The 14,425-nt window shown below is 49.6% G+C and overlaps 1 protein-coding gene across 6 annotated transcripts in view; it reads right to left on the bottom strand.

Moving 5' to 3' along the window:
- Positions 1 to 14,425, bottom strand: part of TARBP1 (TAR (HIV-1) RNA binding protein 1) — a 2,688,190-nt gene that overhangs the window by 1,707,001 nt on the left and 966,764 nt on the right. For all 6 annotated transcript variants that reach the window (XM_069607367.1, XM_069607363.1, XM_069607366.1 and 3 more), the window contains exon 9: positions 12,364 to 12,453. In XM_069607367.1, coding sequence (XP_069463468.1) covers positions 12,364 to 12,453 — 90 coding nt within the window. The remainder of the gene's footprint in view (positions 1 to 12,363; positions 12,454 to 14,425) is intronic.

Raw genomic sequence — 14,425 nt, 5'->3', positions numbered from 1 at the left:
GTTAAAAAAAGGCAATGAAGGGGGTGTGGCTTGGAAGCCATGGCGGACAGACTGGCTCAGTGAGAGCTCCCAGCCGTGTCCACGCATCCAGCAAAAATGCCCCAGTGTTAACGCGACCTACCCAGTAAAAAGCAGCGCATCCTGATGCGGAAATGTTTGTGAGCATAGCAGCCACTTTCTGAGGTCCAACGCCGAGGGGTGCCCGAGTTCTGGAGGTGCCCGCTGTGGAGCAGAAAACGGCGCCGACCCCCGTCCTCAAAATGGCGGTCATCCCCGAGTGCAGTCTGTGAGACACGGACCGCCGACCACAAGATTCTGCGAGGCTCTTGGGACCCTTTAACCTAAAACACTGACAAGCAACCTGAGACCCGACGATATGCCCCACAGCACTTGAGCCGACGATGCAAAGCTGCCGGAAAGCCTAGCCCCATCGACTACCGGACCGAGTGCCCTCCTGCATGGACCTCCCTCCCACTTAGCCAAGGAAGATCCAAGCCAGCGAAGCGTGCCTGAGGGCGGGCGGTGGCAGCCCCCCCCCCGCGCCGGCCCCACTCCGCGATGTTTGCTGTTCTGGGCTCGGCGGAGGGGCTCGGCGGCTGGCACCCCTGACGCGGCCCGACCCCAACAACCACTGCAAACTGCAAGTCGGCCCGGCGGGGGTCCTCTCACACGAGCCCCTCAGTCCCCTCCAGGCAGAGGCAGGGGTGTTGGGCCCCGAGCAACCCGCCCCGGTCCCAGGGACTCACATCCAGACACGCAGCAGCGGAGAGCCAGTGGGGTCTCTCATCTAAGCGCGGAGGGTGCGGCGAGGGGCCCTACAACACCGGGTGCAGCCGCCGCCGGACCAGGGGAACAGAGTTCGCCAGAGCCCGGCCGGGACCCGGGCACAACGCGACTTCCACGGTCATCCGCAGCTCCCACTCAGGCCGCATCCCTCCTTCACCACGCCCCGGCCCTCGAACCCCTACCAAGCAGCCAGCCCCAGAACCTTAGCAGCCAGCCCAAGTGCCAGGGTGGCGGTAGCCAGCTGCCCTCCCCTCATAAGCCACGCAGCAACAGAAGCACAGACCCACACCCTTGGCGGAAGGTAAGGCGGCACCTGCCGCACCGGAGCGGACACATAACCTAACCTCCAGCGGTGGATTATTGCCCTGACAAGGGCATTATTGCCAGCAATATAGACCAGGGGAGACCCTGGCAGGAACCCATGGGGGCGCCATAATAACATTGCACTATCTGTGGACTCCCACACCACCCGTGGGAAAACGAGGAACCCGGTTGGTTGGGAAACAGGCCAGACATACCCACCAAGTTAAGCGCTCTTACCCCCACACGCGAGTGGAGGGTCCAACCAACCCAGCAAGAGGCACTCCCCCACGGGGTCCACACCGTACGGACCCGCATAGACCTGTTGCCAGAGGTGGAGCTGGGGGGCCTGCGGCCCAAGAGTGTTTCAGTAAACGTGATCTCCGGGGGGGCGCACCCAGCCCTCGGGCAACCCAAACTAATCCGCCCTGCGGCCAGCACCTTGTAAGGCGGCAACAAACGACCTGAGTCGCTAACACAAGCCCACTGGGGTCCCATCGGGCCAGAGTCCTCACCGCGCGCCACAATGTCCAGGAACCCTAAACCAGCGAAGCAAACAGACATTGCAGCCCCACTCACCACACCAATGGCTGAGAAAGCAAAAAAAGGGGAGCGCAATGAAGGCGCCATACCAGGCTCTGCCCCGGAGGTGCCGACGGCGCAAGCAGTCACTAAAGCTGACATGGAAGACCTCCTCACAGCAATTACTAAGGAATACCAAAGGGGGACGGACGAACTCAAAAGCAAAATCACATCCCTGGACAAGAGTGGGGGAAATTGAGGCCAGGACCGAGGAGATAGAAACCACTATCTACGAGCAAAACTTTGAATCGGGGCAGGCACGGACAGGATTACAGCCCTAAAGGCCAGATGTGACACCCTCGAAGCCAAGCATTTTAAAATTAGGAATCTACCTCCTGGTGGCAGAATAATCTTTAAATGTAAGCCATACCAGAGTTATGGTATGGTGGATGGTATTCTCATAATTATGACAGCCACTAGTCTGCCCAGTGAGCCCATGCTCAGCTGTGGGAAAGTGTGTATTCTCACCAGACAGGCTGGACCTGTACTCTCGCAGGGATTGCCTCTCTTTGTTCCTTTGTAGAAGTAGGAAACACGCTTAGCAGACAACCGCTACTCCACAGGATGGGAGTATGGGGGGGATCTCACACCACTTTGATTCACTCTCGAACATTAACCTGAGTTTTCAATGGACCTCTGTTGGGAGAATTGATCTCTTCAAAGTCCTCGGCCAGAGAGGTGAAGGCTGAGTGTCCAAGGCAGAGATGAGCCCTGTCCCTTAACCATTCCCTTGGACCATTAAGGGTGACCTACTGTTGGGTCAAGACCTGCCTGTCTGTCAGCCACAAAAGTACCACAGACCTTACGGTGTTGTAGGCCACCTGCAATTGGGTATGGATACAAATTTCTGTTCCCTTCTTTTTCCAACCTTGTGTCAAGGTTGTGCTACCCCCTCTGCACCCAAGATATGCTAACTGCTGTTCTATTAACTTCTTTTGAATGTAAGGTGTGCAGTCACAATCGTTTATTTCTATACCACCTGCCGTTGTGGACCAGCCCCCTCGCTAATGCTTGGGATAACAAGGTCAAGACCCAAAACTTTTCATCGAGCCCCTGGATTGGGACTCACAGCAACTAGAGGACGAACACAGCCAGGAAACCTTTGTTCCTACAGTCGAACCAATTAAAGGCCTGTTCAATGCCATTGGACCCACAGGACCCTGCGGAGCCGCTACTGGTGCTGCACTTCAAACCGCCGGCCCGATTGTTGAAACCAGTTTGCCACCGTACTGCACTAGCCGAGCACGTTGTTGTCTTAGCTTGAACGACACTCTTATCAATTGATCTACTGCCTTCGACCCGCCAGCATCTTCGCTGCAGATTACCAGTGGAACCAACACTGGTGGGTCCATTGAGCCTCAATCATCAAATGCTGCATCGAGGCGCTGGAAACAAACTGTTTATCCAGTCTCCAGCATCGAACCAACCATAAAACTGACCCTGGAGGCCCCTACGATCCGCAGCTCTGCAAGCGTGTCATTGAACTGATCCAGTGGAACTGTAACACAAGACCCTGTTCGAACCTAGCTCAACACCGCTCCCTTACCTGATCTTGAGCAATATGACAGTAGCTTCCGAACGGCACCTTCAAACTAGTACGGAGGCGCCCTGCGCTAGTTGAGTGCGTTGTTGCCCCAGCTTGAACCTGAAGCTCATCATTGCACCCGCCGTCTTCAAACCGCCAGCATCTTTGCTGCAGATCTTCCGCAGCAGTCGATCACACCCTGGGGGAGCTTTTGAACTGCGAGCATTGCACTCCAGCTCCTCGACTAGAACCATGCATCCAGTCATCATCCGCTTCACTGATAAATCCACGGTTGCCCTCACGATCTGCATCTCTTTGAGGGGCAACAAAATTCAGCTCACCCCAACTCAATGCCTTCTCCCCATCTTAACAACGCTGCAGACACAACCAAAACAGATTCCAACTCGTAGAACAGCACTAACAAGCCTGGTTTGATGCTGTCAAACCTCCAAAAACCCTTAGAAGGTACCAGCTGGGTTTAGTTCCGGGCCCCAGAGACAGGTTTGGTTACTAAATTGCTTCTTACCTTTAAGAAAGATATCCTTTGTCGAGTACATTGTGGTTATTACTTGCCTTACACCCCTGATTCATTACTCAGAGTGCTCGATTGTGCTAGCTTTACTTACTAGCTGTTCCTTCCACAAGTGTTCTTCTATTTAGTTATTTTGCAGATGGTGTATTTTTAAAAAAATGATATCTTTTTTGATAAAAACATATTGGAACATTTACATTATTTTTTACTATTATGCTTTGTTGTTTCGGATGCGACTGATTCACATTTCCATCCCTCTTAAGAGCATAGCCTTCCCTCTGACCACGTTATCACAAAAGGCAAAGTATATCTCTTAACTGCGCTTGTTTTACCTTTATGATTGTGTTTGCTCTTGGTTTGTGGCAGTGTGAGGGCTCAGTGGGCCATTTAGGCCCATGATCATTTGTGTAATCCTGTAGGGCAGAAATCATTTCATCAGAGCGCTCTTTCTTCAGTTTAGTTTCAATATTCTCCAGCTGGTAGTTATTTTCACTCGCACTAGATCCAACAGGCCTAGATCTTGCTTGTTTTCCAAGTGTAACCTTTTCTGTGTTCCCAGTTGAAACCGTTTCCCTGACGAGCGAACATACGGGCATTCATTTGCCCTACCTTTGGATTGATAGTAATTGGGAGGTTTGGCTCCGTAGCTGAGCATTTAAATACTGCATCTGCCATTTTGAAGTCTAACAGAAGATGTATCCCAAATGAATCAATACGCAATACTGGAACTGGTGCTGCCTTGCGATCCCGATTCTATCTGTTATATTCCAATGATGCTCATCATGTAGTACGCATGCTTGCAGGTAAATACACAGGGGCTTAGCGCAGCATTGAACTGCTGATGTTCCTGAGCTCCACCAGAAAAGATCAGGAACTTGTTTGCAAGATTTGCCAGGTGAAACCATGTCGACCAGGCCATAAAGAGATCACACTTCCTGGCAAAATCCAGCCAACTGCCCAAAGGAATACCCAGCAAGTCAGGCACTAAAGCCCCATGGAAACTGTGACCAGGGGACCCTGCTGGCATCTCCATGCTTTGGTGCCACCACCCTCCCTCACTCCCCCGTTCTCTACAGTGGTGCATCTACACACATCCCTACTCTCAAATTACAGGGAGCACTCTACCGCTGGGCCCATCAAGTTTGTCATATCTTTTGGGACAAGGAAACCTCACCCACAGCCGTAGCATTCCAGCTCAAGTAGAAGTGTATTTTATTAGGTTCTCCTCTTTAACCCCTGCACTCCTCCTCTTGGAGATCCACTGCTCCTATATTAAGGTTCAACAGATTCCCTGACACCTACCTGCTGTTCTCAGAGTCACTTGGTCGCGTCCCCAGCCCACTTAGTCAAGGTTGGAGCATTTAGTCCCTAGTTCACTTCTTCAACCCTACCAGAAAACATCCCGACGGACCACTAATTCTGGTACTAGTGGGGTTTGCTCAAGTAAAATGACTGTCACACCACTTGAAAGTTTTTGAACTCAGTCTGTGTTTTACCAAGTTAATTTGGGTTTTAGGGTGGGATGTTGTGATGGTTATGTTATTTTTGTGGTTCTTTCTGGCACCTCTTATGGCCAGTAGGCTTTACTGGAGGGATTTGTTCCATCATCTTTAAACTTTATTTTTGGTATTTGTACAATAAACAAAACATATATTGTAAACATAAACTTGGAAGTAACTAGTGCTTCATGTCCCGCCGCCCCCCCCACACCCCCCTCCCCGGCACCCACCAGGACGCCCTTAAGTTAAGCCATTAGCGGTTAACAGTTGGCTGCTGTGCTCAGATTGGGGTGTATGTCCGTGTGGTTTTGCTCATGCTCTGGGGATGTGGCTCTTGAGGAGTCAGTGCTTCCCGTGGATAGCCGATAAGCAATGTATGGGCCCCAAATGTCTGGAGGTCGAGCATGCAGGGGTAGTAGCTTGACCTAGGTTGATTCTGTGTCCTGGCAATATGCTATGTCTTGCAGCCATTGTTGTACAGTTGGTTCAGGTCCTTTTCTCATGACATTGCGATCCTCCTGCGTGCCAGTAGTAGTAGTAGCCCTCCTAGTTTGCGTGTTAGCATGGGGAAGTGTTTAGTGAGTCCCAGGAGTGTGATCTTGGGGTCAGGTTCTATGGGCATGCTTACCATTGCAGCTGTCTTTTCCAGTATCATTTCCCAGAATTGATGAATTGATGTGCATAACCATGCGAGGAAGTCCGCCGATGGTGCACCACCTCGACCGCATTGTGAGGGGGTCAAGGGGTGATAGTGGTGGATTTCAGCGGGGGTGTGGTATGCTTGATGAATACATTTAAGATTTATTAGTTTGTATCTTGTATTTAGTTATACCTTCTGGGTTTGTGCTAGAATGTATTCCCATTCTTCATCTGGGATTGTGCTCTGGAGGGCCATTTCCCACCTCGCTTTAGGTGTTGTCGGGTTTGGGACTGTGTCTATTATTAGCGATTTGTATAGCATCGAAACCAGTCTGCCTTCCCTTTGTGATTGGAGGACTCCATGTAGCAGTTGCCATGTTGCGGGCTGTTGCGGGAACGAGGGCAATCTGGTTTGCAGGGCGCCTCTAAGACAGAAGTAAATAAACGTGTCTAGGGCGGTGGAGGCCCCGCAGTGTTTGGCCTGTTGGGGGGTGAGGAAGTTTCCTTCGATAAAGAGATCACCCATGGTTTTTAAGTTTAGCTTTTCGGCCCAGTTGAGGTCAACTTTCTCATTGGTCAGGGGAATACCCGGGATGAATTTTATCGGGAATTTTATCGGGAGAAGGGGGGAGAACCTGGTCTGAATATTACATTGCTGTGCGATTTTTTTCCATATTGCTAAGGTGGAGAGGACCGTGTTTAGTGTGTCGCATGGGGTGTGTGTCTGGCCAAAGATGACTGCTCTGAGCAGGTTAGGAGATCCGAGGGCTCGCTATAGCTGAACATGGGGGCGGACGAAGTGAGCGGTGTACCAGTGGCCCAAGAATTGGGCTTGCGCTGCCCAGTAGTAGCGTTCTACATCCGAGAGTGCTATTCCGCCTTTTTTAACGGGCTGATTAGTGACTTATAGGCGATTCTGGCTGGTTTGCCCGCCCATAGAAGTTCCAAGACCATGCTCTTCAGGTGTTGGAGATGCTTTTTAGGTACTAGTAGGAGCATGTTTACAAAGAGATAGAGGAGTTTGGGAAGTATTACCATTTTTACTATCGACACCCGGCCCCATAGGGTGAGTGGTAGTGATTTCCATCTTTCGATTTTGCCTTGTAGTGCTTGGAATACTTTGCCATAATTGTCTTGGAAAAGAGTTTGATGGTCTATGGCCATTTGGATACCTAAATAGCGGACGTTCGTGTGTTCCCATTTGAAACCGAAGTCATCCTGGAATTCTTGGGTCTCTGGGGTGAATGGGAATACAATGGATTTGCTATGGTTAATTTTTAGTCCGGAGAAGTTACCAAATGTTATTATATCCCGTATTACTGGATTCATATGTATTGTCGGGTTGTGTATTTAAAGGGCGATGTCATCTGCATACAGGGAGATTATTAGTTTGTGAGGGCCGAAGGTTAGGCCCCTTTGTATGTGTCTGGCTCGGAGATCTGAGGCAAGGGGTTCCATCACCACAGCAAAAAGCAGGGCTGATAGTGGGCACCCCTGTCTTGTTCCCCGCTGGAGTTCTATTGCCGCCGATTTAGTTTTTCCCAAAATTATGTGTGAACGGGGTTGGTTATACAGGAGGGCAGTTAGCTGGAGGGATCTCTTTCCCAAGCCCATTCTCTGGAGGACTTCAAAGAGAAAAGGCCATTCGATGGAGTCGAAAGCTTTCTCTGCGTCCAGAAGGACCGCCACTGCTTGGCGGGAGGGGTCTAGAGCCTCCATGACTCCGAACATGTGTCTGATCCCAAATGATGTGTTGCGTCCTGGTATAAACCCGGCATGGTCTGCAAGTACCAGCGCGGGCATCAGGGGAATGAGTCTGGAGGCCAGGATTTTAGCTAATATTTTATTGTCCAGGTTTATAAGTGATATTGGTCTGTATGAGCCACACTCTTCTGGGGGTTTGTTGGCTTTGTGTAATAGTATCATGTTTGCCTCTCGGAGGGTCGGGGGTAGTGAGCCGGTCTCTAGTGCCTCCTCAAAGACATGCAACAGTACTGGGGCGAGGATGGGTGCGAACGCTTTGTAGAACTCGCCTATTAGTCCATCGGGACCAGGCGCCTTAGTGTTTGGGAGGTCTTTAATGACTTGGATGATCTCTGAGGAGATCGGTGCGTTTAGGGGTTCCCTCAGCATGGCTTCCACCCAATATAGTTCAATATTGGCTAGGTAGTGTGCCAGTTCTTCTTGGGTGGCAGTGAAGTTAGTTTTGTACAACTCTTGATAATAGGTGCGGAAAGTTTCAGCTATTTCTTTGTCGGGATGTACTAGGGCGCCCTGGGGGTTCCGGATCTGCTCGATCTGTGTGGGTTTTCGATCCGCCGCCATCAGCCTCGTGAGGAGGGCGCCTGGCTTTTGGCCCTTCTCCGTATTGACGGATACGGTGGCCGTGTGATAGAAATTTCAGTTCGCGGTCTGCTGCTGCTCTGAATTTATCAAGCTCTTCTTTCAATGAGGCTAGCACTGGTGGCTCTGGTGAGGTGGTTTGTAGATGTTGGAGCTCTTTCAGGCGGGTCTCGCTCGAGGACAGTTCACGTCTGATGAGCTTCAGGATTCGTTGTTCTTTGGTCAAACACATCCCTCTGACGTAACATTTCAGGGATTCCCACAGGGTTCCGGCCGATGGCACAGAGCCTTTGTTGATCTCTAGGAAGGATATAATCACTGTGTGGAGTTCATCAGCGAATACCTGGTCCTGCAGGGATCCAGGTTTGAACCTCCAGTGTCTTCTCCCTTCCGATGGGTCTGGTGGGGTGCACTCCACACTGACCGCAGAGTGGTCTGATAGCGACCTAGGCAGTATTTGGCTGTTTGTCCCCTGAACCTGGCTGTGAGCGGAAACCAGCATGTAGTCCAGGCGGGAGCTGGTTTTTTGGACCCAGGAGTGGAATGTGTAGTCTCTGGTTATCGCGTGTTGTCGTCTCCAGACATCTACCAGATTGTATGCTTTGCATATCTCAAGAACCTGAAGGGCTGCTTTTGAGAGGGTTGTCGGGTGTGATCTGTCCTGCTGTGGGTCAAGTGCAGTGTTCATGTCACCTGCCCATAGGATTGTTGCTGGTCCCGTTTCACCCAGGTGCGTCATTACCCAATCAAAGTTCTTGTATCCGTCCGTGTTCGGTCCGTAGGAGTTTATGATGATGAATTCTACATTTTCCAGGATCCCGTGCACCAGGAGTGACCTCCCCTCTTCGTCATTTATAACGGCAAGTAGTTTGAATTTCAGGGATTTATGTATCAGGATTGCCACTTCTCTGGTGTATATGGAGTACGATGCGAAGAATCTATGACAGCCCCTTGGGGTGAGTTACCGTTCCATCTTGGTGGGCCATGTCTCCTCAGAGCTGTGCTTGAGCTTTCCCTTTTCAGAGCAGGAGCTGGCTTTGGTATATCCGCTGGACGGTCCCTGGCGGTGGCAGGGGTGGCAGGGGGTGCGGTCCCCAGATAAGCACTCTTCCATAACATTAAACCGTTTCCCTCCCGAACACGGGCAACCCCCAACTCGCCCGTCGTATTTCCCCACCCAAAGTTTCAAAACCATAACAAAGCTGCTTTTGGGGCGCTAGGGAACTTCCAAGGTCCAGCGCACCCTGTGGTCTAACGTGAATACGGGATCCGGGGGATTCGTTTGGATAGTGTAGCGTGGCCTGCTGATGGGTGTAAGTGGGTATCATGGCGGGTCTCTGTCCCCTCGGTCTCTCCTCCGTGTTCTTGGGTTGCAGACATGTTATTTGCACCCCAGCTTATCGAGGAATGAATTCGCCTCTTCGGGTGTGTTGAAAAATTGTGATTTGCCGTTGAGTTGAATTCGCAGTTTGGCTGGGTAGAGCATGGAGTATAACAGATTGTTGTCCTGCAACCGGCGCTTTACTCCTGTGAATGTTCTGCGTATCGCCTGGACTGAGGGCGAGAAATCGGGAAAGAATTGGATGTCATCTCCGCGTGTTGTAGTTTCCCTTTCTCTCTTGCTAAGCAGAGGATCGTGTCCCTGGCTTTAAAGTTGAGTAGTTTTGTAGTTTTGCTATTATTGGGCGAGGAGCTGTCCCGGGAATGGGTCGGTTAGTTGGGACCCTGTGGGCCCTTTCTACCACGAACATGTTGGACAGTGCGGGGCTTCCAAATAGGTTTTTACATAGGGATTCCACGAAGTCCTCCATTTTCCTCGTGTTTTGCTGTTCCCTCACCCCAAGGATCCTAATGTTTCGGCGTGATCGCCCTTCGAGGTCTTCGTTTTTGGGCATGACGGCTTTAATTTGTGTTTCAAGTGTTGATACCTTGGTGGACATGGAGGATATGTTGTCTTTCACATTGGAGATTCGTTGTTCGGCAGTGTCTAGTCTCTCCGCACGTTTGTCTAAGCGATGCTGTAGCTGATCTACTTTGGTGGACAGGGAGTCGAGTTTGCTGTCGATGTTGCCTATCCCTGCTTTTAGGTCAAGCAGAATTTCTCTGATGTCGGTGGATTGAGCGGGGTCGTCGTCTGAGTGCATGGACTCTCCTGTCTCTCATTTGCTTTTGGGGTTTTGACAATGGTCCCTGTCCCAAACGTCAGTTTCCTCTGGGATTTATCCGATTTTCCCATCCTGGCGGTGTCGCTGTGTATCCGGATCAACTGTGGTTTTTCGCCCCTTAATTGCTTCCCTCATGGGGGTTTATTGGCCCCGTTTGTGATTCGTGGCTCTTGCAGGGGTTCCTGTGGTGTGGCTTTGAGTGGGGGGGGGTATCACCCGTCGCTTTGCTGGCTTTCGCCCAATTATCTGGTCTCTGGGGGGTGTTTATTGATTGCAGTCCCCCTATGCCCCGCTCTCGTGGGGACTCGGTGGGCTCTGCGGGGGAACCCATTTATCCTGGGTGTGATTTTGGAGCCTTCCCGGTTGGTGCAGCTCTAGGAATTCGGCTGGGCCCTAGTGTGTTTGTAGTGTCCGGTTCCCACTGTGGGAGCTATGTGGCTGGAAGTGGAGGAGACGTCCCGCGGTGGCCCCCGCCCTGTTCTTGTGCTTTTCTCAGGGCACAGTGTTCCCTTTCCCATAAACCACTGTCGGGCCGGGGGTGAGTCACCTGGTGTGCTGCTGCCGTCTTCAGATTGTGTCCACGCGTGCTGGTGCGGGGGGGGGGGCCTCCCGGCCGTCGGGTGATGTCAGGAAGCGTGGGCTCCACTGGTGGGGGCCGCTCAGCGTGGCCTCCTCCCCATGGGCTGATGTGGGGGTCGATCGCCGCCGGACCCGCTCCTCAGGCCCGCTCTTCAGCGCGGACGTTTCGGGCTGCTGTGCGGCTAATGTGGGTCTCCTCGGGGGGTGCTCGGGAGGCTGCGGGTCTTGTCACCGCGACCTCGAGGGATGTTTGCCTCGGCCACAGGACCGCGCCGGCTCGTCTCTCCGCGGCCCCGCGTCTGCTGAGGCCGCGGCTGGACGCTTTCTGTGCGGGCTCCTCCTCTCCCAGGCCTCGAGCCTGAAGTGTAGTCCCGGTCGCTGCCCTTGCCGTCGGGGGGTCAGCCACTGGTGCGCTCTGCCTTTGAACGACCACTACACCGGTGGGGGGGGGGGCGGGGTGGATGGCCCCCGTATTCGTTGTTTTTCAGAATTCTTTTGGGTGCGCTGCCGGAGCTCACACAAGAGCGACCATCTTGGCTGCGCTCCAGCGCCCTCATCATCTTTAAATTATGCACATAGATGGTCTACGTTGTTAGCTGCAGAGAGCCAGGGAATGGGCTGATTGAGGTCATTTATTTTCCTGGAACCATTCTTTTGGTATGACGCTGCAGCAGCATTATGTACTTGTTTTTTGGGCTGTATCGAGGACATTTGAGAAGTTCGGTTTTGAGATAGCTAAAACCTGGATTTGTTTTTCTATAAAGTACATTTTATTCTTTTCTCAGTTAACCAACACATTTTATTTTACCTTTAAACTGAGATTATGAAAAACATAAAATGATCTAACCAATAAGATGTTGTGTACACAGTAAGTATAGAGCCTTGCCTCCCAGTAACAAGGCCAATAACAGCCTTTTTTGAGGGATGGTTTTGTTCAATGAAGGACATCTGAGATTTCTTCCCAAAGAAGGTTTAAATCGACTAGCCACTTATTTTCAGTACTTTACATTAATTGTGTGGCAAAGTGTGGTCAATGCATTGTTCTACAACTAGTTTCTTATATTTGGAAGGTTGCACATAATACTCATCCTGGTAGATTTGGAAGGAGAGGATTCCAGTTTAATCTCTAATCATTCAAAAGCTGTGTAGGCTTGGTAGAGATGATGCCTGCAGTTCAAGTCCTTTTAAACATCAGTGCAACATCACCACCTATTTTTTCTTTCCGGTCTGGCTGAAAAATAGCATGGGTAATTATGGGCTTGGGAGCAGTGTCATAAGGACAGAGAATTATAATAGACACACCCATAGGTTCAGTGCTTACATGTTTAACAGATTCTCGTAGTAAACAAATTGATTTTCTAATGGCAACCATAGCTAATGCAATGTTGGAACAAAAAGAAAAAAACATCTCACCTGCTTCCACAGTGTAGTTCCTCTGCACAGGGATTCCTCCGGTGTAAGAGCCATTAAAAAACGTGCAATTTCTCCATGTGATACTTTTTCCTAAAATAGTTTGTTACATATGATTATTATATAGGAAATGTAAAGGTTTATTTTAAACTACTCCACTTCAAAAAATTGAAAATGGAGTATACCAAAATGCATTACAGATGAAAGGGGCTAACAATATCACCAAGCAATTTAAATGTTTGCCACCCTAATAAAGCCGGCAGATATGACTCCAAAGTCACCAGCCAATTGAATTGAAGAAATGGAGAAGCCACACATTTCTCAAAATGGAGAACATGAAACTCATTGAGCCAAGATTACAGAGCTCCTGGTAAGGCCAAGGCAAGATATTATGGATGAGGGTGCTATTATAACACACTACCTCTATAGATATGGACCCAGATCTGCTGATTGCAAACGGTGGCTCTTTAGCCAATTGCCAAGCGACATAGAAAAGGTCCTGACAGAACCCACCAACTCTGACACATGCAAGGACATTTTTACACTTCCCAATAAACTCATTCTTACAGGCATCATACTGACTCCTAATGTTAAATATTCTTTAATTAAATAGGGACATAGAATTTGTGGAGGGGTATGATGGAGAAGGGAACCGAGCAGCAGTTGTAGATGGTTGCCATAAGAATGCTGCATATAAGGAGCTTATCACCATCCAGTGTTGTGGATTCATGTATTCCCCGGCCCAGTGGATGTGCACCAGTGCCAACAATGATTTGTGCATGCAGGCATCGACTGCAAGATTTGTATGTGGTGTGTCCAAAGTATTTTGAAGTGTTTGGCAGGCAACCTGGGCTGTAGAAGATTGAGAAGTTGGGCATAACCTTCCATGTGCCTAAGCTGGAAACGAGCAGCCCAGAATGACAGAGGATACATGGCAGACATGTTGTAGATTCTTTGTGCCCTTCCTAAGCAAGGTTATCAACGCTTTCAAGTGAATTCCGAGAGGACGTTTTGTAAGTTTGAAACAACTTCAACAATGGCTTAAAGAGAAAGGAAGACTGTATAACATAATCATTATTGTGCAAAGGAAGACCGTATAATACAATTCCAGTAAATCACACCCACACAATACTTTGACCGTGGCAGCTGCTAGGACTCCACCTCCACCTTTTCTCCTAGAACCAGGTCCATCTCCCATTTTGTGGTAGAGGTGGATCAAACTGTTTTACACCTACCCGATAGTTGTAAGAGGAGAGACATTTTCTGACACAAAGAAACAGGTGACACTTTAACACAATGTGGGTACTAAGGGTTGCACTATAGACAATTGGAGGAGCTGGTGACCAATGAGTTTACAATGGTGCTAAAAAGAATTTCAAAACCACTCTGACCCCAGAACTAATACTTTGTTTGAAAGACACACATTTTTCTTTAGAACACAAGAACAAAATGAACCTGTTCAAAATTACATAACAGCGTTGAGGGTTAAGTCACATGTGACTTTTGGAGAGCTAGCTTCTTCCCTCATAGATCAACTAGTCAGATGCACAAATAGCTGAAAGATTCAAGAGTGTCTACTGGCATGATCAAACATACTGACACATATGTAAAGCAAATTAAAGTGGATAAAGGGGCTAGGATTGAGGTCTGTCACCAAACCTACCGCAAATTCTGAAAACAAGTCAAGTGACAATTTCCAAAATGGCAAATGTTTCAGATGCGACAGTCCCAAATACTTTGCAAACAATCAATTTTGCCTTGCAAGGAGCGTGACATGTCTCAGATGTAAGGGACAAATACATTTTGCACATATCTGCAGAGATGCAGGAAGTAAGACTGCTGCAGAGAACAATTAAATATACTGAAACGTCAACCCAGGAGGGTAGGTATAAGGCATGTATATGGTGACTGTGCTGGAAAGGAGCAAAAGACCCTTAGAAATGTTCATGGTTGGAGGATAGGACATGGCTATGATGGTAGAGCGCAAAACCCAATGGACCATTATCTCAAAGTCAACTTTTTATATTTTGCTGAAAAATGACATTATCGATCGTCTGCCAATATT

The sequence above is a fragment of the Ambystoma mexicanum genome, chromosome 4q (assembly GCF_040938575.1).
Source record: "Ambystoma mexicanum isolate Mex_15411 chromosome 4q, UKY_AmexF1_1, whole genome shotgun sequence".
NCBI classification, from domain to species: domain Eukaryota; kingdom Metazoa; phylum Chordata; class Amphibia; order Caudata; family Ambystomatidae; genus Ambystoma; species Ambystoma mexicanum.
This window is presented reverse-complemented; position numbering and strand designations above follow the sequence as displayed.